Here is a 24,373-nt window from a genome sequence, read left to right as displayed (position 1 = left end):
CTACATATTTCAGGCTTTTTTGTTTCATGCCTAGGTGAACAAAACATATCTATCTTGCATGTGCTACATACAGGAGGTAAAAATTGATATTGTTTGCAATTATGCAATTGATTAATTCATTTGTTTGTTAATGAAGTTGTCAACATTTTATTGTGATTTTTGGGTTCGATTACAGGTGTGGGGGGGGGGGGTGGGGGATGATTTCTGGGGTGGGGGTGGGGGATGTAATGTCAGTCAATAGCTGGTTGTTGTAAACTCCTGCAGAGATGTGAGCTCTATGTTGGAGTATGCGGAAGTAGTCCAATTATAGTTGAACTTAAACTAGAGGAGAAAAACTAAATCTGTTTTACAGATTGCTGACTGCTCCTTATTTTCTTTTTCTTCTTCGTTCAATAGTTTCGTACCCCTTAGTCGAATGTGAGCTTAATCCCTGCGAGAACGGCGCTACGTGCCTACGGGAGAATGGCGTCATCCTATGTTCCTGTCCTTCGGGTTTCGCGGGAGACTTTTGTGAAAACAGTAAGTTGCCAGGAGGCCGGTATGACATATATCTCAGTCGAGTTTTGCAAACCATTTTATTTTCTTCTTCTAACTATATATTTTCAAAGTAGATAATTGTCTTTTCTTTGATCAAAGTATATATGTTAGGTCTACCAGTTCTCTGAATGGACATAGATCACAGTGGAGGTGTCTTGAATTGTTTGAGTATTCAAAGGTCTGATTCAGCTTAGAGTGGACCAACTTTATTGGCTTCTGAAAACTACAGAAATTTGAAGCTGTAACTGGCAAAAAGAGATTTGTGTGGAGCCATATATGATTGTGTCTAGGTTTTGAATAAAAAAAATTGAAATTTCAAAAAACTGTTTATAGTCAGCACAAAATATTTCACATAATTATTCAATTAGTTATAGATCTAAATCTTTAAACATTTTAAAACCTCCTTCTTTGTTTTCTCAGAAATTGGTCAATGTTCGAAATCACAAGTGCAACTTGTTAGTTCTTTGATAAAAGGTGTAATGAAAATGTGTTATTCTTCTAAAACTAGCAGCATATTGGTCATTATTCAACCTTCAGTTCTGTTTATAGTTAATAACAAATTTTTTGATTTAAATACATAATAACACATGATTGGACGTATCAAACACAACGTCGTTATTCATTTTAATAAGCTTATGTTACGAGAATGTTCTATGATCTCTCTCCAATCTCCTTTTTTTGCTTTCTCAGAAATTGGTGAATGTTCGAATCACAAGTGTTTTGGTAATTCCTCCTGTATTCCTCTCCCCTCTCCCTCCAAGGGGTACACCTGCAATTGTCCGAGTGGATATACTGGCAGATTCTGTGAACAAGGTGAGTGAGAGAACTGCTCTACATCATTATACCTCAAAAAGGTTCAACATTTTGATCACATTTTCAAAAGATGACTGCAAGCAATAAAGTGGGAGTTTTGATTCGTTATATTCCATGTACTGAGCTAATTTCAGTATCAATGTAAAAAAAAAAAAAAAGTAAAAAATTATGAAAAGATAATTTCAAAAGTAACTTTAAAAACAAAAAATTATCACATAAATATTGCAATGGTCTACATAATACATAGATAAAGGAGACCTGATTGAGTAAATTATAAACAAATTTGATTTATATATATTTTTTTTTTGGGTGCAAATCTCACAAAGTAAGGTAAGTCACAAAGCTTTGATCAATAACATTTTTATTATATTTCCCTGTTCCCCCATGTATAAATTGATATTGATTTATAAATATTATGTTATATTAAATTATATCGATATATCGGTAAGTATAATTTGACACTCTGCGGTATTGGTTCGTTCACATGTGAGCAAATACAATCGGAGTGTCATGAAATTGTTCTCATTTGAGTGAAACTAATTGTAATTTACCCGTGGATTTTGCAGATGTTGATGAGTGTGCTTCCAATCCCTGCGGCAATGGAGGTGTCTGCATGAACCAGCTCAACAGTTATAAATGTGATTGTCCGAATGAATTCACTGGAGATGACTGCACAGAAGGTATTAATATATATGTAACAATTACTGCAGCCATGGCCATCTTCCCCCACCCACACTACCCACCCCCATCCCCTCCCCAGTACACATTTGGCAAGTCATTCTAATCTGTGTTTTTTTTTTCATCGCAGTCTGTCTTTTCTTCTTGTAAGTTTTAAAGTGACCGGACCAGACAGAGTTATGTTTATAATGCTATAATTATTATTATTATTATGCTCAGTCGCCGTTTGGTTTGCACCTCAAGATATTTCTTTGGTATAAAGGAATGGACAAGGCGGTCCAAAATTATCACAAAGTATGTTCGCTTAATATTTGCTGATTGAAAAAAAAATGAAATTGTCGAAGAATTTTGCGAAATGCGAAGTACAACCGACAACTTCTGTAAACAAAAGAAGGTTTCGATTTTACGATGGAAATTTGAATTGCATGATTGGAGTGCTAGTGGAACCAATCCAGGGTCTTTTATTTTTTTCATTCAACAAAATGATTTCATCTCAAGTAGCCCTCAGTCAGGCGCTCAAATTTAATGCCAATGATTTTGTTGTACCAAATCTATCTTATTTCTTGTAAAGAAAATGCAGAGTTTTCTATTGACTCAAGACTTAAAGATTCTTGCTATATTTGAAGAAAAAAAAATCTTTGAAACTTATAAAACTAGGATGCTGTAAATTTAAGTCACTTTTCTGTATATTTTGTGAAATGTGATTTTAGAGTCCAATCTTCAACTTTTGTGTTATTGTTTTTTTCTTTATCCTTTTTCAGAGTTACCTCCTCGAGAGGCTATCATGGGTACCCCAGACTGGCACTGGATTCTGATCATTGTCATAATAGCATTAGCTCTGCTGGCCTTGGTCATATCTCTCATCTTCTGCCACCTCAGGTGCAAGGACGATAAGGATGAATGAAGAGCCCCAAGGACAGCCAATTGAGACAATTTTGTCCCCTTTGAAGTTCAAAATAAAATAAAACTGTTAGCAAACTGCTTATCCACTAGAGAGCCTGTGTAATAGAATGTGTAAAAGTAAGTTGGCCTGACTTTACGATCCTAGCAGGATCTTCTTCAAAGGCTAAAAAAAGCCTAACTTTGAAGTTATCATCTCAAAAAAAGTATTAAAATCACCTAGTAAGAGTAACTGTCATCCTCTCTATACCTTCAATAGTAATTGACCAATCATGGACTCATCATCCGATTGTTTAATCCATGTAATCGGGTTTGTTTCTCAGCCCAGTTGGGACAATTTTCCTTGTGGCTAATACCACCTTATATTGTACAATATAATCACTATTGAAAGTTACCATAGTGACAGCTATGAACAGTTCAAAGCCTTAATTTTGTACTGTTGTATTGCTGATACAAGTGCATTTGAAGTGAGACTTGGAAATTGCCATATGGGGTAAAAATTGTCCCAACTAGGATGATGAGACACCCAGTTGGGGCAAGTTTTTCTAGTGTCATGTCCTGCTTCAGAGCACTCGTATTGTCAGTACGAGCAGTGTGAATATCATGTTTCTATCAGATCATGGTTAGGAACTGTTTGTACTGTCAATACCAGTGCTTTGAGAGAATGATATTGGAGTACAGTTTAGAGAGGTATTAGAAGCAGGAAATTGTCCCAACTGGCTGGATGAGAGAAAGATATGTTGAATATTGATGAGGTGGGCAGGAACCATTCTCCCTAGAAGGATAGTATACGTGATTGATATTGTATTAATTTTAAGATGTAAATGACTGATTATAAAGAAATATGAATATTCATTTCTTGACTGGAAGGCTAGAAACATGATTTATAACGTGTATGATTTTGACATTTTTTATTTAGTCGTTGATTGAATCAAGATCCATTTATTGGTAATTGTGAAAATGGTTGTAATATGAACATTTTAGAGAAAAATGTCACTTTTTGGCAAGTTAATTTTAAATCATTTTTACATGTAAAGATACAGGCTTTGTGTATAATTTGTTATCTTCATTATGAAATGAAAATGTTTAAGCTCCAATGAATAGTTTATTCTTTCTGATGTTTGTCTGACTCATGGCCACTGTTTGCTGTAAACAGTTAGTATTTTATATAGGAAGTAACACTTTAAAAACGTGAAAAACAATTGTGACCAGTTTAAATTTTGTACAATTAGCTAGATGCTATGAATTCTTTCCCCTTTTACCACTGAAATTATTATTATTATTATTATTTTTGTTGTTGTCTTAAGAATAGTCTTTATAGAAATGTTGTTAAAAGCTTTGTATGCCAAAAAAAATTTCTCAGCGAATTGGCAATTTATTCCAGTGAAGCCTTTACAACCCGTCTTTCAATGAGATAAATTTAACCTTAGATAGTTTAAAATGTTCGTTTTGCTTTTTGTTTTTTTGATATTAAGCTGTGGTCTTTCATATTTTGTATACATGCAGAGTCTATTATGATAAACCAGTGCTAAGGCATTTCATGTTGAAAAAGGAGGGTTTTTTTTAGAATAAAAAGAAGAAGAATTTAAGCAGAGAAATTTGAAATGGTAGTGGAGGAAGGAATAATTTAACAGAGTTATGTGTTGCTCTTGAATTGTGAGTTTTGTTGAGTTGTATCAAATGATATGCTAATTTTACGGAAGAGTGCAGGTATTATGTTGTGAATTTGTACCTACCACAGTAGGCCAGTCCCCCCCCCCCTGCCCGTCCCTGTTTACACCAAACAAACAATCTTTCACAGTTTCCAAACGTGTTATGCATTCTCTCAATCTCCAACAACCTGTTTGTTTTTTTTTAATTACCATCGATTTATTGGTTTTGGTTTTACCTCTTTCAAACCACCTTCTACCCACTGGATCAAAGAACAATTCGGTTTCTAGACTACCTTGTCTTTTTCATGTTTCATTTCTTTGATTATTATTATTTTTCTGTTCTTTTTTTATGGAGATTGCTTATAATGGAGTCATTATTAATAATATGCCTTGAACTAAGTAATGAGTACAATTATCTATATTTCATATTATTACCCATGCCTCATTTTCTCAGAAAAGTACAGAATTTTAAGATTTTTTTTTATAGATTTTATGTTTGGAAATTATATTTATAACTTTTGTGTTATGATTCTAGTTTGGAGAACCCTAATTTAGTTGGATATTGATAATCTTGTTAAAAAACTTTTATTTAGGAAAAGATACAGCATCCTGAAGTTTGGTTCAAAATTAGGAAAGACGTTTGTACCAGATATTCTTGTTGATTCAACCGAAATACACTATAAAATTTCTGTTTTTGTTATTAACTTTTAGTAATTTGGAGAAGTGTTACTCAAGCTGGACTTGTAATTTTTTCTTTTCTTTTCTTTTCTGTGTGTTTCTGATTTGTGGTGACATTATATGAATGTCTGGTCAAAATAAAAGACTTCTTTCCAATTTACATTGAATTCCTTTAAATTTTTCTTTAGTCAGCATTCATTGTTAATTTAGAGCAGGGTTTCCTTAACTTTATCCCCTACGAACCCCCTGTGGATGTCAGAGTTGTCCACGAACCCACAACTTTTCGAGACACGATCTGAGTCATTATTATAATACTCATAACAGTGCTTCGTAAAAGATCAAGTTCATAATGTAATATTGTAATGGAAAAAAACAAGAGATAAACAAATATTTATTTGGAAACTTCAAGATCAGATCAGCCCTTTATCTTCACGAGGTACTGTCATGCGTACAACAACTTCACCAAAGTCATTCGGCCTGTATAATTCAGTTATTTATCACATGCACGGTACGGTACTACTAAGTCAACATATGCGTATGGAACGCGAAAAGAGTTTGTCGATAGATACGACTTTTGAACATTACTAAATTATATGATATATCAGATTTTAGTTCAACAAAAAGTACTCTAGTTTGACTTTCAGAAACGTCTCACGAACCCCTTGGGATGGACCCACGCACCCCTGGGGGTTCATGCACCCCAGTTAGGGAACCCTAGGGGTCCCTGATTTAGAGTCGTACGTTTTCCTTACGAGACCCTCTCTTCGTCTTTCATTGGCTTTAACAGTCAAAACTGTTAAAGATGGTGGGAAGAATGAACCAGTTAGAACCGACAAATGCTAACATCATGCACGGTTACTTATATTGAATCATTTACAGTTACAGCTGTCCGGATGTTTTACTGATAAGTATACCTTGTTAAGATGGTTCAATATGCAGATTTTGACCAGTTTTTGCAGTAAAACGTCATCAACATTCTGTTCAAATGTTTGCCAAAAATATGGTCGGAACTATTAGAGTAGTCTGGTTAATTCAGTTTATCGTTACGCATAGGATTTGTGTGTTTAGTATCTTGTGTTTGTAACTCCTTGTCAGTAGGAACTGTTCGTAAGTGTAACACTGATGATGTTAAGAAAGTATATCACACATCAGTTTTAAATGAATACTCGCCTTTACCAGCGTTAACTGATAAAACAATATTATGGTGACCGAGTGATATTGACAGCCGGTAGCACAGGTTTGTCGTAGTAAGCAGGTAAGACTAAAACTAGAAGATTTTAGGTAGCCTCAGAGCTCATCATGAATGGGTCAGAGTTGGGAAGACATACAAAATATTGTGACACGTTTATAGAGGTACACTGACTAAACGTTTACAAATCATTAAGCGTATATGTGAAACTTAGGGAATTTATTGACGTTTATGAACATCTTTACGGTAGTAAGTTTACTTCATTTAGTCAAACTATTGGCAGGACAGTGTAATATTAAATAATCCTCAGGAAAAAAGAACGATCAGCTTCATCATTAATTTTGGAGAAAGAAAAAGGCCCTTAGCAACGCGAAGTTAGCGTATACCATCCTACATTCTTATATATATTAGCCCAAAGGCAGCATGAACTTGGTTCGTAAGACAAAAATGGCACCCATCCTAAACATGCTAAAATAAACTTGGTATTGACTTATGTAAGCAAGGCCCCTAAACGAGAACATTGTATCAAATTTTCATATATGGACTTACTTGTCAAAGGGTTTGGTTGGGGCAACAATACCCATGTCTCAGGCGCGGATGCAGGGATATTATTCCTTTTATTGGGTAGCCTAGGACACTTGATAGAAATACAAACAATGACTTTCCCTGCTTGGGGTCTTTCTTTCCTCACGTAGATATTGTCATAGCTAGGTCTATTGTCAAAAGCAGAAGATATCAACCGCCTCATTACGGTGTCTTGTTTGAAAATTGCCGGCCGTATCTTTGATAACAGCGTGGAAAAACCCCGCAGTTGAGTTTAGTTTAGAGACCCAAGGATCAGGAAGTCGTGCAGTAGCTTAGTTGAGCCCCTATCCGTGTTAGATCGTGGATGAACACCGGCTTATTTCAAGCCTTCGCATTACGATAAGCGTTCAGAGGATAACGAGGCAGGGGTGTTATTCGCTCCTACTCCAGCTCCCGGGACCGCTATTTAACACCCCCATCCGACGGACGAGAGTGTATACCCCAGCATCTGACCACTTTCTCAAAAACCGAGGTAGACAAGGGCACCCCATTCGACATCATTGCAGTATTTAAATACTGTCAGCAGTAAAAAATTACGCAATTTGTTGCAGTCTTCTGTTGTCAATTCCTTTATCAAGTTTGAAAAGGCTCCTTGAGTCTTTTTCCGAATGAGCCAGGGCCTTGTCCATACGACCCTCTTCTTTCTGTGCCGTCACCTTTGTCTTTTCATCAGATAGCGACGATGATACTGCCTCCATGCCACACATATTATCGACTTTCGTGTCATGCATGACGTAAATAAACAAAATTCAAATGGAACAACATTCTAACGCTGCGTGATAAATTGTGCGCGACTCAAGACAACTCATTTACACGCTGAGATTCCGGGCGTCTTGCTCTACTTTGCGCGTCAAGTTGCTCACGATTCAGTTTCTGCGGAAAGTCCATTCGCACGCCACGATTTTGTCGCGCACGACTGTCGTACACGACAAATCGTGAGGAAAATCGTGTCGTGTAAATGCGCTTTAAAGAAGTATTTGAGCCATGTATCTATGATAGTAAATTATATCACTGGTGTTGGACGTCATAATGCAAGCTGAAAATACGCTCTGGATTACAAAGGGTGAGTCACGCAGTCTTGACATTGATACCAAGTTTCGCGGCTGTTGCTAGCTCGAAATTTCGTGTGACATAGTAACACGCACAGCATAAACTTGATTTCGCTATACAGATAACGCACTGTTTTGGTATATTTATATCGTTGTACTTGTCAAATGTTGTGAATTGTTAGCCCCATAGCACTCACCTTCTTCGGTAGTTGGTGGTTGGTAAATAACATTTAAAACTGTCAATATTCCTTTTGCAATACTTTGTTATCAAATGTGGTATGAATCTGCCTTTTTTTGTTCTTTTTCATTTTTTTTTTGTCCGTCTGTTTTATGAGCACACAACCAGCAGTTTGCGTTAGCTGGAGATTAAATTTGAAAATACACAAAGTTATGCTGTAATGGTTACATGCGCACACCCGAAATGAAGACGCACAGACTGTGTGACGTCACAGTGAGTCAAGTTTCATGAACAAAATTCTCCTCAACTACAGAGGTGGGACAGTTTGCCATCCACATTGGAACAACAGAGACACGTTGAACGGAGGTGTGTGGAGCTGTTCTCAGTTGGAACGATCCGAACTATCAACAATGTTCAGAAGAGGTTTATAGCGCTCCAGTTAGAACGAAGATAGTTTGGTGTTGAGTGCATCTAGGTCAGTTGAAATATTTAACTATACTTTTTACTATTGTCATTTCCAACAACAAAATGTCACCCGTCATAGTTGATAAACTAAAAAAAAGTTACCTTCAAAATGCGGGAAGTCCGCTTTGCACTTTCTTACTATCTAAACGACATATTATGTGTGATTGGACTAAAAGTATGTGAATTTGAGAGGCTTATACGGGAAAAGTCCTACCGCAAACTGACGTTTGGCCAACTGAAGAATTCATCTACTCTCCTCCCACCTGGAAGAAGAAAAAAAAAACCTATCGCTATTCCTGGCAAGAACATCAAACCCTTTTGTTGTGTAAAACGTAACTAACTCTTTACATATACTGAAGCAATACCACCATAATTTTATAAAACCCTTCTAAACATATTCTAAACTTGCTTTCTATAAAAGAAATTATGGGGCAATGTTCAGCAATTGAAAGGGTAATCCGAGTGTTAGTAGTTCTATTGTAATGTCTGGCCTTGTCTATATTTACGCTAATGACCTATTATCCAACGTAAACGTGAGCCATATCTAATAATCTACCCCTTACTACTCCTCTCCCCCTCACTCCACCCTTCCCCTTACTCCTCCCCACCCCCTCCGTTTCAACCTAACACACACACAAAAAGTCATTGCGTAGGAATTAATTACATCCGAGCCGTGTGCATAAAATCACTGAGCTAAATAAAATTAAAAAAATGTTTACATTAAATGCTGTTTTGAATGAATAAATGAAAAAACATGACGTTGCCTTTTTAAAAACAAATATTACTACCAGATAAAGGCTACCTTTGGGGACTGTCTTTTTCCATGGCTACCCCAGAGCCAACAACGGACCCAGAGGGTAAACCCGACCCTGAATATACGGGTGAACCTTACGCCGAACCGGAGGTGGTACCTACTGGTGACCCAGAAGTGGAACCAGAGATGGTAGCTACCGCTGAACCGGAAGTGGTTCCAGAGGCGGTGCCAGAATTGGTAGCATCAGTCCCAGTTGTCTTATCCCCAGTTGGTGTTATTTTGCTTTTTATACTTGGTAAATTTATTATCCTTTTTTTTTCTTCACTGAAATGTTGAGTGTGGGATGGTGGGGTCATTAAGAGTGCGGGGACGGAGGTGGGATGCAGTGTGGGATAAATATCTTCTTGAGCCGTCGAAGGTGTACTATATGATTTTTCGTAACCATATTATCCGGCAAATGTAACATATATATAGGAATTTTAGTTTAGTATGTAATAGTATTCCTTTCGTTATTTTAGTACAAATCCAATATGCATTGTAGTATCACATCTAGTCGCATAACAACAGCTTTTTGAAGGTACTATAGAATCTGTTTAGCCACGCCTACTATTTTGTATATTCATAAGAGATATTATACATAGGCCAAGATATTCTTGTAGAGTAAGTAACAATGACAATGCTTTTCAAAGCACGCCCGTATAATACGTATTTGTTTATCTTCCCTTCAAACATATTCTTTGTTGTTGAGAGTATGCCTCTTCACCCCAAACAAACAAGTAAATAAACAAGCAAGTAAACAAACGTAGAACGTATCATGAATGTAATTTCTTAATTCATGATGAATGATTTCTTAATCTAGTTTTTTTTCCTTACATTTTCTTTCCCATTGAAAGCCATCATCATCACTTACTTCGTTAGCAAGTTCCGTAGACGAAAAATGCAACAAGAAAGACGAGACAATTGCAACCTGGAGGCTTCCGTACAATTGAGCACTTTCTTAGATATCGGAGAAAGTCAGGAATCCAAAGAACAACATCAAGAACAGATGAATAACTCGCCATTGCGTAAGCAAAACACGAGAACGAAAATTTGTATATAGATATCTCATTGAGGCTTTGCTCGCGTACACCCTCTTGTTTACAACTTTTGTGTCTGGTCGGGGACATAAACCCATCCACCATATCTAGGTTATGTGACAGAGATCTTTGGTGATGAAAAACTTACTTCACCAAACAGCTTAGAATAAACAACTTGCAACGTTTGGGAGATACCGTAGTTTTAAATATCGTATCTGGGAGATGTCAGTTTGTAAATCTGTGATGTTTTAATAGTGCCAATAGGATCTGGAACTTTTACTTTCTCTGTGTGTTTCTTTTCATATTTTCAAGTTTGAATATGATCAATCTGTCAGTGTCTATTCTATATATTATAAACAGTTTCTACCATAGCTCCACCTTGCGTCTGCAAAAAATAAAAACAGGCTATACCTTTGTTCTTTATTTCTTGGCTCTTTGAAGAAGTTGTTCGTGACATGTGTTTATCTACCACACATATACCAATGACAATTTCTGTGTTTCCTAATAGTACAAAACCAACAGAGTATACGGTATTATCCGAAATAACATTGTAACCGACGTAACTAAGACACTCTCTCGCAGTTTGGCTTAGTTATGTCAATGAAAGTTCATTAACCAGTAGTTAATAATTCCTTCCAATTTTCCCCCCAAAATATAATCATTTCATTTCAGTACTTATCATACAAAAATAGCACAAAATATACCGTTTTCTTTTTAACTTTTTAAAGTTTTTTTTAAAGTTTTGGAAATGAAACTGTACTATTCAAGCTAAGTCATTCAAACTGCATTAAATTTAATATCCAAATCAACAGGAGAAAATAGCTCTAAATAAAATCCTGCCAATTCGCCTTTTGTTGAATTTTTCCGACCCGATTTTGTATCACAAGGTAACATTTGAAGACTTATCCTCTAAATTTTGTTTTTACCCAGAGCCCTTTTAATATGACCTTCAACACGCCAATGGGTATCGATGGTAATGGAATGCATTGGTTTTTTCTTTCAGGTATAACGAACGATGACGTCACGGTGATGGAGAAACTCGAAAAAGCATATAATCACCCAGCATCTCTGTTGAGGATAATAAGTCCGGCGATTGTTTCCGTAGCCATTAGTCCTATTGTTCTATTAATGCACGACCCTATTGTTCTCTTCTTTTGGGGCGGAGCATCTCGAAATATCAACGACGCAATTGGTAAGGATTTTATGTTATGCTAAATCTACTTAAGACGTAAGAGTATAGTTAATGACAACTGCAGCAAGTTGGGACAATTTTCCAATGCTAATGCCACTCTATACTAGCCGCTCATACCATGCTCGTACTGGCAGTATACAGTTCCTAAACTTTATCTGATTCCAATGCTAATGCCACTCTATACTAGCCGCTCATACCATGCTAGCAAGCACTCGTACTGACAGTTTGAACAGTTCCTAACCTTCATCCGGATATCCATACTGCTCATACTGTCAGTTCAAGTGCTTTGAAGCATGACATGGAAGTAAGTTTATAAAAACACTGAAACTTGGTTTACAACGGTTACAGGTGCCGATGGTTGCGGTTAAGGATCAAGGTTTGAAGAACACCTTCGGTGGTCAGGGGGAAACATGCCAGTGAAATATACAGTAGCCTACGAAACTATATGTAACAAATTAATCGAAGCGTCAGAAAACAAAGCTTCAAAATATGTAATTATATATATTTGTTGATGTTAACTTGACAGGACTTCACATAATGTCGGCGACTGTCAGATACTGTAACGATGGAGGTAGTAGGCTACATTGTATGTATACATGGTGGATCCAGGATTTTAATAAAAACAAATTCTATTTTGATCATCCACTCCATAACCACTTTCCCTTTTCCTCTTTTACTCTATGACGTATGTTGTATCACTTAGGACTCCCATATATAAAGAGATCCTTCTATAGCATCTATATTGATGCAATGTAGGTAATTACGCGCTTAATTTCCTACGCATCATTCTGTACTGCCAAAAAAAAACCCAACAACTAATTGTTTTTAAGTAATTAAAAAGTGGTGTTGCTAATCCAATCAAAGAGCTGATATCTATAGATTGATTAATATATATGTCAAAACTGAGCGGTAAATTAGTTCTAATAAGATGTCGTCTGTCTATTACTTATGCAAATTCTAGCCAATCACTGCCAATATATGGAAAGTGCTTTCGCGTATCACATCATCGGTGAATAGCCAATGTCGTATCCGAAAAGGCGCCGCTCCTGCTTAGTACTGGTTTTCTCTGCAGTAAGCAATAGGGACATAAAACTTCATATATAAAGTGTGGATTACACAAACCGTAAACTTAACATTTACCTAAAGAGTATACACACGGCCGGTGGCCTCTCTTCATTGCTCAGAGTTTACCTTTCAGCCCCGTTTTATGACAGTGTACGTTTTCCGCGATCACTTACACGAGTCTACTATGGTAGCATATCATAATTAAAGTGTCCCCTTACTACATGTTTTATACTGTATATCTAATTGCGTTATTTTTGTTTGATGTCTACATTTGTTAGCGTCAACGCTTATTATGTGTCAAGATTCGCCCCTGAGTTATATTTCATTTGCAAGTTTTGCTATATATGCTTTCAAGATATTATCAAACAGATACCTCAAAGTGTTTAATACCGCCGGTTGATCTCTAACGAGACAATTGTCTTGCTGATATATATCGATTTTGCATCTCGTGAAAAATTTGTTTGCAGACGAAGAGCGGAGTTTTTAATGTGGTTTCTGAATGAGGTACAAGGTGCCATGCTTCCGCTATGATGACTGATGTGAAATCTCATCCGCGAAATTAAAGCAAAACTTGGGGAAATTATTGCCAATTCAAATATCTTGTGAATCTCAAATCTCTCTTCGGGAGGTGAGGGAAAGGGGGTGAGGGAAAGGGTGATGGAAGGGATGAGGGGAAGGGAAATGGCATGCATGGGTGGGGGAAGAGAAGGGAATGAAGGGATGGGAACGGGGAAGGATTGTAAAGGAGGGGAAGGAGAAGAGGAAGAATGGGATGGAGAACGAAGAATGGGAGGGGAAGCGAAACCGTTTACTTACGTCAACTTTGAAATAATGTGTATAAAAATATACTAAGAGTATTTCTTAAATTTTCTGAAAAACGATCACAATAAGAAATATGTTTAACATGGAGAATTACATGAGAGTGATTATTGCTTTCGTATTACTTTAAAACATTCGTCGCCAAGAGACGCCATATATATATATATATATATATATATATATATATATATATATATATATATATTAATAAGATGTAAATAATAATTGGAAATGTTCAAAAACATTTGAACATTGCCTTGCATTACATGAAATAGAACGTGACTGTACATTAGCTAATCAATTTTTGTTTGGACACCTTTTTCCCAAGGCATTGTTAATCATGGCTTTACCTTCCTCGGGGATCTCATTTTAATATCGAAAAAAATGGTTATTAATGAAAGACGATCCATTGAAATGCATTTCTTGTTTCATTTGGTAGACTTTGAAGCAATTCTAGAAATTAAAAATTTTACAAATGAGTTTGAAATTTCAGGCAAGTGTAATTTACAACTAAATTGATCTCATTAGTAGCTATAACTTTACGTCTGAGCAGAAGTAAATGAAAAAATCGAATCCTAGTTCCCCGAAATATTTCAAAGCAGCCTAGCATTTTTTTCATATAGATATTGTCGCTAAACATAGTGTTGTGGCCGACTGTCGAGGTTAAGTACTAGATAATTTTTGTCGTTTTAGAACCGAGAGGGTGACCGGTCTTGGAGGGGGGGGGGTGGATTGCGGGTGGTGGTAATTGTAATACTGTAGAAACAGAAGTTTAGAAAGAGAAGTGAAACTGTAAAAAGAGAAAGAATTTATAAAAAGTATGGCATGGTTATTATGGCAATAATGTTATATTATTTATATTTTGTTATTTTCTACCTGTTTTCTTCACAGCTTGTTTTCTAGGTCCTGCTGGGCTGGTCTATGCGTAAGTTGCTGCAGGTTCATACTTAAAATATTTATTCCCCTTTGATATAGGACCACAGAGTGTAATTATGGATAGATCTGCTATACAATCTTGATCGCCTAATTATTCTTCATTTATGTATACTGCCACCTATAACTGTTCTTTTTATTTTTGCTAATCTCGACGTTCAGTCCACCACCTAGCATTGGAAAATATTGCATCAGAACATATTTTCTATTTAACTAATAATCGACGCAGTCTCTGAAAAAGAAAAAAGAAAAATTATCTTCAGGTTCGCTCCATTTCATCATGAATTATTGTCACGTGACAATCATCATGGCGTCGTAATTCACTTATACATTCTGTCTCTTACAGCGTGAATTTCGGTTTCACGTTCCAGTCGGTTTTGGAGAAGCAACAGAGCATTTTGAGCACTGTTTCAAGTGAAGTAGGCATTTTGCATCAAATACTAGAAATGTCACAGACATTTCAGACGCTTTCTACCGAACAAAAAATTGAGGTAAAATTGTAAAGTAAAAACAATCAAGGTTTAGTGACTCTTGGAAGGGTGTTGTTAGATGCCAAAAGGTATATGTGCGTGTATTTGATAGACTTATCTTCTCATTGCACAAAGTAATTGTATTAACAAACACACCTTTGAAACTCTTGTCCTGGTTTTTACACATTATACTTGTGTGTCTTTATAGGCACATTCATAAAAACTACCGCCAAATTGAAACAAATGTAAGATATCTCTTTGACATAAAACATGATACAAGAAAGTTGATATACCCATTAAGTTGATGTAGAAGTAGCGAAGTAAATAACAAACTATCTGTGGGAGAAATTGTTTGTTCATCCAGTAAATTTTTTTGTCCAAAAAATTGTATTTGTTTCCCTATAAAATATCATTAGCAGTGTTTCTCTTGAACGGTGTCGAAATAACTATCATTTAGTTGTATGTAAACTCATAAAAACTCATAAAATCCAAATGTACACACCCAGTAAATATGAAAATAACGATTTGGCGGTCAAAGCATTAAGGCTGCCCACCCAGAAAATTATTCTTATTTATTTCACGCTGTAGAACTGAATTTAAAGGGAGTTACAGTTTTCTTTTCTTATGGACAAGAATATAGGTATAACGTACGTCCCTCGACTGAGTAGCGTAGGAAGGTACTTTTGAGTGGGGGGGGGGGGGGCTGAAGACTGATGGCCGGCCTGGGGGAGGAGTCTAAGGGGAGGGGGTGTCCCCCTCCCCTTTGGAATTTTTTTGCATTTCCAGGTGGCCTCAGATGCAATTTGGTGCAATATAGCACATTTTAACCCACCCACTCCATTTTGTATATAATTTTGCATTTTCACCTGGCCTTAGATGCAATTTGGTTTTCCAAATGAGATTTTTTTCTCATTTGGAAATGAAAAAGGGGTTTTCTGACTTGCGAAGCGGGGGGGGGGGGGAGGGGCGGAATGATACTTTCGCCCCTCCATATTTTTCACTGGGGGGCTGGCGCACCCCCAGCCCCCCCGGTTCCTACGCCCTTGCCTCGACTTAAAGATAGTGTTCACCACATAACTTATATAAGTAACTATAATTAGGGGGGCAACGCCGTATATTACAGAACAAAATTCCGAGGGAGGGGTGCTCAACCCGACCCCCTACCCTCATTGGCAGACAAAACTTTACCAAACCTATAATGCATAGTACATAATTATATAACATGTATCAGGTTACACCAATACAGAAGAAAATTCTTCAACATTTTTTCAACAAAGACGTGTTCGTGGTATAAACTTTCTTACTTAGCTACAAAGAAACGACATAAACCTTCGGATTAGACATCCTTTTTAACCTCGTTTTGTAATGAAATAGCATCAAAAATCCTCGAAATCTCAAGCTGCAATTCCAACACTCCCGTGTTAATGCGTTTATGATTTGCAAAAACTTTGAGAAATAACGCTACATTATTACAGCAGTTTCTCTAATTCTTCTTCTTCTTGTTTCTTCTTCATCTTCTTCTTGAATGAGCAGATTTTGTCGATACTAAAGAAGATAGCAATCTGTATTTTAAAAGAGATTCAAGAATCTTTGAGCCCAGGGACGTTAGAAGTCTCCACGGATTATAGATATGAACAAATTTGGCAGGTAAATACATGTGCTTACAAAACGTTAGTAACTCGCACATCAAAATGTCAAAGATTGTCGGATTAAGAAAAAAGATAATGTCACATTTATTAGTTCACTTTTAAATTGAAGAACATATTCTATATATCCATTCATGATAGTTTACAATCGTTAAAATTTTTTAAGAGGTAATACAAAGAATGATTGTCAGGCAGTGCCTCTAAACAAAATTTCTGGCCATTTAACTTCTTTACTTTGACCGAGAGGTTTTTGTTAGTAGCTTAGCACAACTTTTTGTCTGTTTCGAACCATAAAGAAATAATTTGATCATACAATTCTACAATTTGACATGATAGTTTAGGTATCTGGGCTAACGAAGTAAGCTAACAGTTCAGTGTCACAATTGACATTATTACGTCATACTCCGTAACTAAGGAAACGAGTAAGTTAAAGTAAGTTTACATCAACGTTCTCGTTTTGGTTAGCCTGCCTCGTCGTATCCAGAAAGTTTGATCTTTGAACATGAACGCATTGGATTCGAAGATAGAAAACTACCTAATTACGTCATAGCAATTTGCCGTCATTTCATTTAAAAATCACTCATTTTATATTAACAACTTAATTTATTCAGCGAATCGATTTCATGTTAATTGATTCACAGATTATAAGAATCCTGAACGAAAAAGCAAAGTGTCTAAGGGAGACGGAATTGGTGCTAACGGTAAGATATTATGTTGACGAAGAGAAGTGATGTTAAAACATAGTTTAGGGATATTTTATGTTTCGGAAAAGGTAGAGCAGTAATTTGTGTTGAGGTGAAAGGTTGCTCGTGCAGCATGTTATGTTGGGTTATTATTATAGTATTCTGGGAAACCTATGGAGCTCCTTCTGCCCGACGACGGGCCAACGGTGCCGTTTTAAATCTCGTAACAGCCCCCGCTTGCTCGTAGCTGTCCTCCCATAAGAAAAACATACAATTATCGGAACGAAACGTAAAACTCTCTCTAAGCTTTGGAGTTTCTATAACATGAGAAAAGCTTATCACAATTGTACAAAAAATGGAGTCATTTGTGATAGTGTTTTCGTTTCATTCGAGTATGTTTCACACTTTTATACCTTTTTTTCAGTACCCAATATTTCCATAAACTTTCGTGTGATGCCGATGTATTTTTATTCCTACTGCCATAAAGTCCTAGCCTACATTATTTCCTTTCTTAATGATTGAAAGTTTTTATTGCATTAAAGCCCTCAAATAACTTCTTTAGATAGAACGACATTCTACTTTAAGGATTAATACGGACGAGCGTAAAAGTAATTCCACCTCATTACGAAAAGAAAAATGAAACAGAAATGACATCGATTACGTATATACACATCACGACATAGCCAGGCCACATCTTGTAGCCTCTACAGTTCCTTACGTGAGCTAAGCTCCCTGTGGGATATTCGCTCTTAGAGGGGCGACACTGTTAACGCATTAGCGCAAGAACAGGATTCCACCAGGTCTAGAAATTGAAAAAAAAGTGACCTGCATTTGAGCGAGTTTCCCTTTAGCCAAATATAGAGACAACTTGACAAATTTCTCAATTGTTAAGTACAGATTAAGCCCTAAGCGAATGAAACGACTGACTATTTGAGTCTATCAAGTTAATAGCGACGGAGGCCTTATATACGATAGATGTAATACTGCATAGAGCATGCGCATATTTCAGTTTTATGTTAGATTTTAACTCCAGGCGTTTGGAGATGATGTGTGTTCAAGAGGCTTTATCGATGTAGAGAGGACGCAATTATTTTCGAAGTGAAGTTTTGGGACAAGTAGGTTAGGCGTAAAAAGGTCAACCACCGATGGCGAAATCTCTTCCCCCTTTTTCTTTTCATTTACTTGTTTTGCTTGAACTAACGAATATATATATATATATATATATATATATATATATATATATATATATATATATATATATATATATATATATATATATATATATATATATATATATATATATATACATATATATATTACTTTCTTTACATCTAATTTTAGTGGCTTCGATTTGTAACAATCTCACAAATTTTGAAGATTGCATGGGAAAGTGACGATAACGTTAGCGAAGCCGGTCGTAGAAATGAAGGAAATCAAATTAACTCGTAATTGGCCCCACGGTTATATGACTTTGATTTCTATCTATACTGCCATGACAATTATTGTGACACAACTTCAATTACTTGATAAACCGGATTAATTAAGGAATTGGTGCTAGTGAGAAAATACAATCACATGAAAAACCAAGCAAAACAAGACTGTTATCTGATTCTGTCAATGTGAACTTTTGACATTCAGTATCGTCGAGTAAGATATATTTTAACATAATGTACATAGTGATATATATCACGAATATTTCCATATATTGGCATGAATCATAACTCGAACCAAGTCCAGCATCAAAGGCTTACAGCAAGCTCAAGAAGAGAGAATTTGCTCATCCTCTCCTGCCCCAACCCGCCCTCGTCGATTTGCTAACCAAACCTTTGTCCGTCCAGAAATTTATGTGCTAGTTACCCACGACAGAAATAAACTTTTTCATTAAACTTTTTCATTTATTTTTCCATTTTCTCACAATGTTTATATAATAATAGGACTGTGAAGACAATACCATGCAAAGAAAATAAAAGTAGTAATTCAAATAAAAGAAAAATGCCAAAGAACGAAATTAACTGTTTTATAAACGGTTATCCATGCACTTTACATACAGAACGACATGCAGTGGCGGCGGAACCGGGGGGGGGGGGGCTTGGGGGGGCTCAGCCCCCCAATGAAAAAGTTGAGGGGGCAAATGCATGATAAGCCCCCCAATATTTACCAAGGCTCCGAAACGTGCATCTGCCCATTTTTCAATGCATACTTGTCGATCTCTCCGATGCACACGTATACTATATAGGTGTAATAATTTTAGTAATTGCTGGGGGACCCTCGGCCCGTCTCCTGGCTATAGACCACATTGTCACCCCAACCACGTCTTCACGCCCTGTGAAAAGTGGAAGAAGTTAGTGTGAGTACCGGTAAGCGTAACACAACTTCGTCTTAGGCCAATGACTTGCCTCATTTCAGCCAGTTCTCCAACATTCCCTTACTTAGTGGCGGAGCGTCCATATATACAGTCAGGGGCGGATGCCCACCCCCCCCCCCCTGACGGACTCAAATGGACTGCTGGCGCCCTTTTCAGCTTTTCACTACTTTTTACTTATTCGCGATTATTGACTATTTTATTGCGCTCTCATATACCTATTGACATTTGTCATATTCTGTTGGTGTAATTTTCCGACAAAATGGCGACGACACCTATTTATTCTCCGTTAATCTGCAAATTAGTAAGGCCCGGAAAGGGTGATTTCCTGCAATCTAGGGAGTGTCTTTACTCAAAAATTTTCTGACCGCTCCGCGCCAACCTGTGGTGGCGCTCCGCTTAGATAGTGTCGAAAGCGCCCCTACAGACTATTCTTGCCCCCCCCCCGACCAATACCCCTAGCTCCGCCACTGCCCTTACTACACTCAAAAACGTCTTTGCGAGTACACTGCGAGTAATAGCTACTCTCTTAAAACACCATCGAATATACAAATTACAATGTTTTTACAGACTTTTACGTGCAATCTGAGAAATTGCAGGCTTGAGACCCATATTCTAGGGCTAGGTATTCGCAGCATAAAACACTCGGGAAGTGCCGTTTCCGGCCATCTGGGGGTTTGAAAAAACCCAAAATTTTCTTGTACGCTCCGCGCCAACCGATGGTGGCGCTCCGCTTAGATAGTCTCCACACATTAGCCCCCCCCCCCAATAATTTTTCCGTTCCGCCGCGCCTGCATACATGTACTTCAGTTTTTAATTGTGCGCAAAATAGGATTTCAAGAAACGCTGACTCCATGGTCAGGTTCATTATTCCAAATACTTACATTATATAAAGAGACATGCATGAAATTATACGTTTGATCATCTTGTTTTCAGGATAAAATAGTCTCCAACATCCAGACGTTAGTTTCACTGGCGAGCACACGTAAAATGTACTTATCAAGCCGAATACATGCTCTTCAGTGGGGTTTCTTGGAGTTACTTGGATTCTTTTCGTTCTTTGGCATTATGTTGATCGATGTAAGTATTTAGAACGGCTGCAATGAGACTATACACTGCCTTCTATGTAATGTAGTACTGTGTCACCGTGGGAATGGCGAAGCGAAGGTTGCAACTTAAGGCTATGATTAGTTAAATTAAGAAGTAATGTATCATAGAGGAATCACGTTCGCTTTCTTTTTTTCTTATAAGTATAGTCAGTTCCAATGCGGGGAGTGCTGGTGGCTATAAACTGTGCTGATTGTGCGCAGCAAATCTCTTATTTCTTTTTGATTCTCCAGCGTTGCAACGAGTTTGGTACCGGTATAGTTGGCTATAAGCATATACGAGGAGGAATGAGTAGGGGAAGGGAAGGGTAACTGAAGGAGAACGGAAGTGGGAGGGTGGGTATTTCTGCTTGGGTGGGGGCAAAATATGTCAATAGAGACTTTGTAACAACAAGAAACTTCATAAAATTGATGTGGTATTTTTGTATTTTTGTAAATATCAATAGTTCATTTTTTTTTCAGGCTGGCTCTGTACAGGTTGAGCTTGTCATGTGCGTGATTACAGTCCTCTCCATAACTGTGTTATGTTTCATCATCGCAGACATGGATTCACCGTTTAGTGGATATTTCAGTGTAAGAAGCTTTAAGCCACTTTAATCCCACGTAGGATATATTGAGCCTCACATATATGATAAGGCATCTAGTCAGGGGGTGTAGGTAAGCTAAGTGAGACATGGTTTTGGTACCTACATTATAGTGATATCTGCAGCTAGTTGGAAGACGTATGTATAAGCATGTATTAGTGGAATACAGAAATGTATGCGAACGGTAAGTTAAGCTTTAGTCATTGGATGGATGTGCCTGTGAGGAATTACAGATACAAAAAGTGGTGACCAGGTGTTGCTATAGTTACTGTACGTGATGCAGGTGGTTATGTGAAGAATTTCGTTATACTTGTGCAGGTGAGCACATATATGTATGTACTAAGTCAGGGGTTGTATACGTAGCTATGTCAGAAATATCGATACAACGGGCAATTGTAGCTAGTCATGAGATGCTGCAGGTGTTAACGTAAATAATAGTCACAATACATGTTATAACTATAGCTAATCAGGAGATCGCTTCTCGGCCTTTTTGCTAAGATCATGTGTAGTATCTGTTCCCCTTCGAGGGGAATCGTGATTCACACCTGACGATGATCACACAGTCATAGCCTCGATGCAAGGGGACTGGGGTTGAGAGCGGGTCAGTCGTTCGGTTGTTTGGTTTTTCGTGCCCAGGTTTTTTTCATGTGTGACTGTTCTTAATAAGTATAGCTAGTCATGAGATACAGGAGATTTGTAAGGAATATAAAAATTCCCTCAGGTAGCCTAATGAAGGTGCTTTAGTCTTTCGAGTTTTCTGATTTTTTGTGTCAATCTATCAGTTCTCACTCTTTTCCCCTCTCTCGATAGATTGACCTATCCTTCGTATGGGAGCTGGTAGAAAAGATTAGCGACTGGGAAGACATGAAGAATGAAGTCCATATATAATAGACTTAAATTGCCGGAAGAGATGGGTAACAGATAATGTCATCAAACCAGATGAGAAAATGTAAAAATACACTTTGCTTTAAATGTAACAATGAAATGAAACAAAGATGTAAACAAAATGCTTACAATCCGTATAACCGACTCTTAATTAGTTTAATCGTCAGTTTGTAGATGCAAGTTACAACATTTTTACTGTCTGTAATCTACTTATAACCTTTTGTGGCATTTACCGAATTGATCCGTTAACATAAACTTGAGGATGATATTTGCACCTTAGTCCAGGCATAATTGGTTATGCTCATCAATCCCTTTTCTTTCTATTTTAACTTTAAGTTTTAATAACGCTGTCAAAATATTATTTTGATCTTCATATAAGCAACCGACTTCTGAAAAGATGAATTCCAACAGCATTTTTTCCCTGTACAAATTGCAATGAATTGTAAACATGTCATTAGAGGCTGCCGAGTTCCTATGTTTTCCTATCATTGAGTTGTGATGCTAATGAGAAGGTGGCTTAATGCGGTGTATGCTAAACTAGATAGTCCAGCCGCTTTGATTAATGAGCCTCTGTTGATTAAATGATATCATAAAGGAATAACAAAGACAGGGATCATAGACAATTTTAAATTATTCAGTAACCTAAAAACTCTCTAATATTCGAGTTTTAAGTTAACAGCTTCCTGTTTGACTGAATACACTCGCTTTGAAAATTGGCTCCTAAAGCCTCACCACAATGCAAAGTAAGCCGCCATTGATTACGCAATACGCCTGAAATTCCAAGGTACCCATCATTTTACCCCCTCTAATACCCCTGTTCCAGGGCGATATAACATCTAAGCCCCTCCCCCTCAACCATAGCAAAAGTGGTGGTTGATGCCCTTTATCCTGGACTTATAGTTTATTGTTCTTAATGGTCTAAAATCAACATCTCAAGATTTATACTGTGCCTAACCCTTGTGCCATCCCTTTGTATATAGGAGTAAAAAGTTACAATCTAGAATTGAGACTTCCTACGCATTCATTCTCTTCTTACATAATTTTATTCTGATAGGTATATGTAGGTACAGGGAGAATTTTCATAAAGCTTTACACGGGTAGGCAATACATGATAATCAGCTGAACCAAGAAGCAATTAAAACAGAGCCACTACATGGTACAAATAAACAATGTTTGCCTTTTCTTCGAAACCTTATTTCGTGTAAAACATGTCTAGTATCATATTATATCATAGAGCTGTGGTCCGCAAAAGCCCACGACCCAGGATCTTCCATGAGGACCAAGCAACGAGTCATCAGAGCTCACCCCACCCCCCATCCATCCCACCCCTCAGAATCGATGCTCAGAATACAGGAACGCTAGCTTGGACTATAGACATGGTGTTAAAGACAATATTTAGGAGATCTTTTGTATTATTTAAGTCTTTGTTATAGCGAATGCTAATCACGATATAGAAGTACATGTTTGCAGAACTTGAGGTAGAGGTCTATTATTAGGTATTTGATAAATCCTCATTTTGAACATGAAAGTAAAACGAAGACCGCTTCAAATGAAATGAAATTAAATACGATCTCCAAATATTCATAATAAAGTGAAATGCAGTCCAAGTTGTTCGATAATTGATTAAAATAATACTTGTCATATTACCAAGGGATTTCTTAGTTGAATTTATTTTGAGTTCGGCTTCACCTTCCTTTTTTGATTGATATTCATTTATTCTTTCGATTAGTTATTGGCTTTATTCAAGTCTGTTTAAATTTCGATAATGATTTTCATATATATATATATATATACATATATATATATATATATATATATATATATATATATATATATATATATATATATATATATATATATATATATATATATGTATATATATATATATATATATATATATATATATATATATATATCACAACGAATGTGCTAGAGAGCATGAATAAGTAGATTTTAAAAAACTTTTGTTTTACGAAACGAAATATATCTTTTGTTTGAAGGATTCTATAGAGGTCCCGGTTCCCTCCTTCTTCAGTATTATATATTCTTCATTGTGTTGACAATTATTTATTAA

The 24,373-nt window shown here is 36.7% G+C and overlaps 2 protein-coding genes and 1 pseudogene across 2 annotated transcripts in view; all 3 read left to right on the top strand.

Moving 5' to 3' along the window:
• Positions 1-5,416, top strand: part of LOC139959748 (uncharacterized) — a 43,592-nt gene extending 38,176 nt beyond the window's left edge. The window contains exons 35-38 of the mRNA XM_071957582.1: positions 397-519; positions 1,228-1,350; positions 1,917-2,030; positions 2,790-5,416. Of these exons, the coding sequence (XP_071813683.1) occupies positions 397-519; positions 1,228-1,350; positions 1,917-2,030; positions 2,790-2,932 (503 nt within the window). The 3' untranslated portion in view covers positions 2,933-5,416. The remainder of the gene's footprint in view (positions 1-396; positions 520-1,227; positions 1,351-1,916; positions 2,031-2,789) is intronic.
• A 3,189-nt stretch (positions 5,417-8,605) lies between these two features.
• Positions 8,606-22,430, top strand: LOC139960337 (uncharacterized). Its single transcript, XM_071958640.1, has 11 exons — positions 8,606-8,734; positions 9,516-9,773; positions 10,372-10,542; positions 11,558-11,746; positions 14,522-14,555; positions 14,910-15,054; positions 16,567-16,680; positions 17,321-17,380; positions 20,661-20,804; positions 21,293-21,403; positions 22,225-22,430. The coding sequence occupies exons 2-11, from the start codon at positions 9,548-9,550 to the stop codon at positions 22,300-22,302; spliced, it is 1,272 nt and encodes a 423-aa protein (XP_071814741.1). The 5' UTR covers positions 8,606-8,734; positions 9,516-9,547; the 3' UTR covers positions 22,303-22,430.
• LOC139960743 (U2 spliceosomal RNA) lies at positions 21,888-21,975 on the top strand (annotated as a pseudogene).
• Positions 22,431-24,373: the final 1,943 nt, after the last annotated feature.

The sequence above is a fragment of the Apostichopus japonicus genome, chromosome 19 (assembly GCF_037975245.1).
Source record: "Apostichopus japonicus isolate 1M-3 chromosome 19, ASM3797524v1, whole genome shotgun sequence".
In the NCBI taxonomy this organism is placed as follows: Eukaryota; Metazoa; Echinodermata; class Holothuroidea; order Aspidochirotida; family Stichopodidae; genus Apostichopus; species Apostichopus japonicus.
This window is presented reverse-complemented; position numbering and strand designations above follow the sequence as displayed.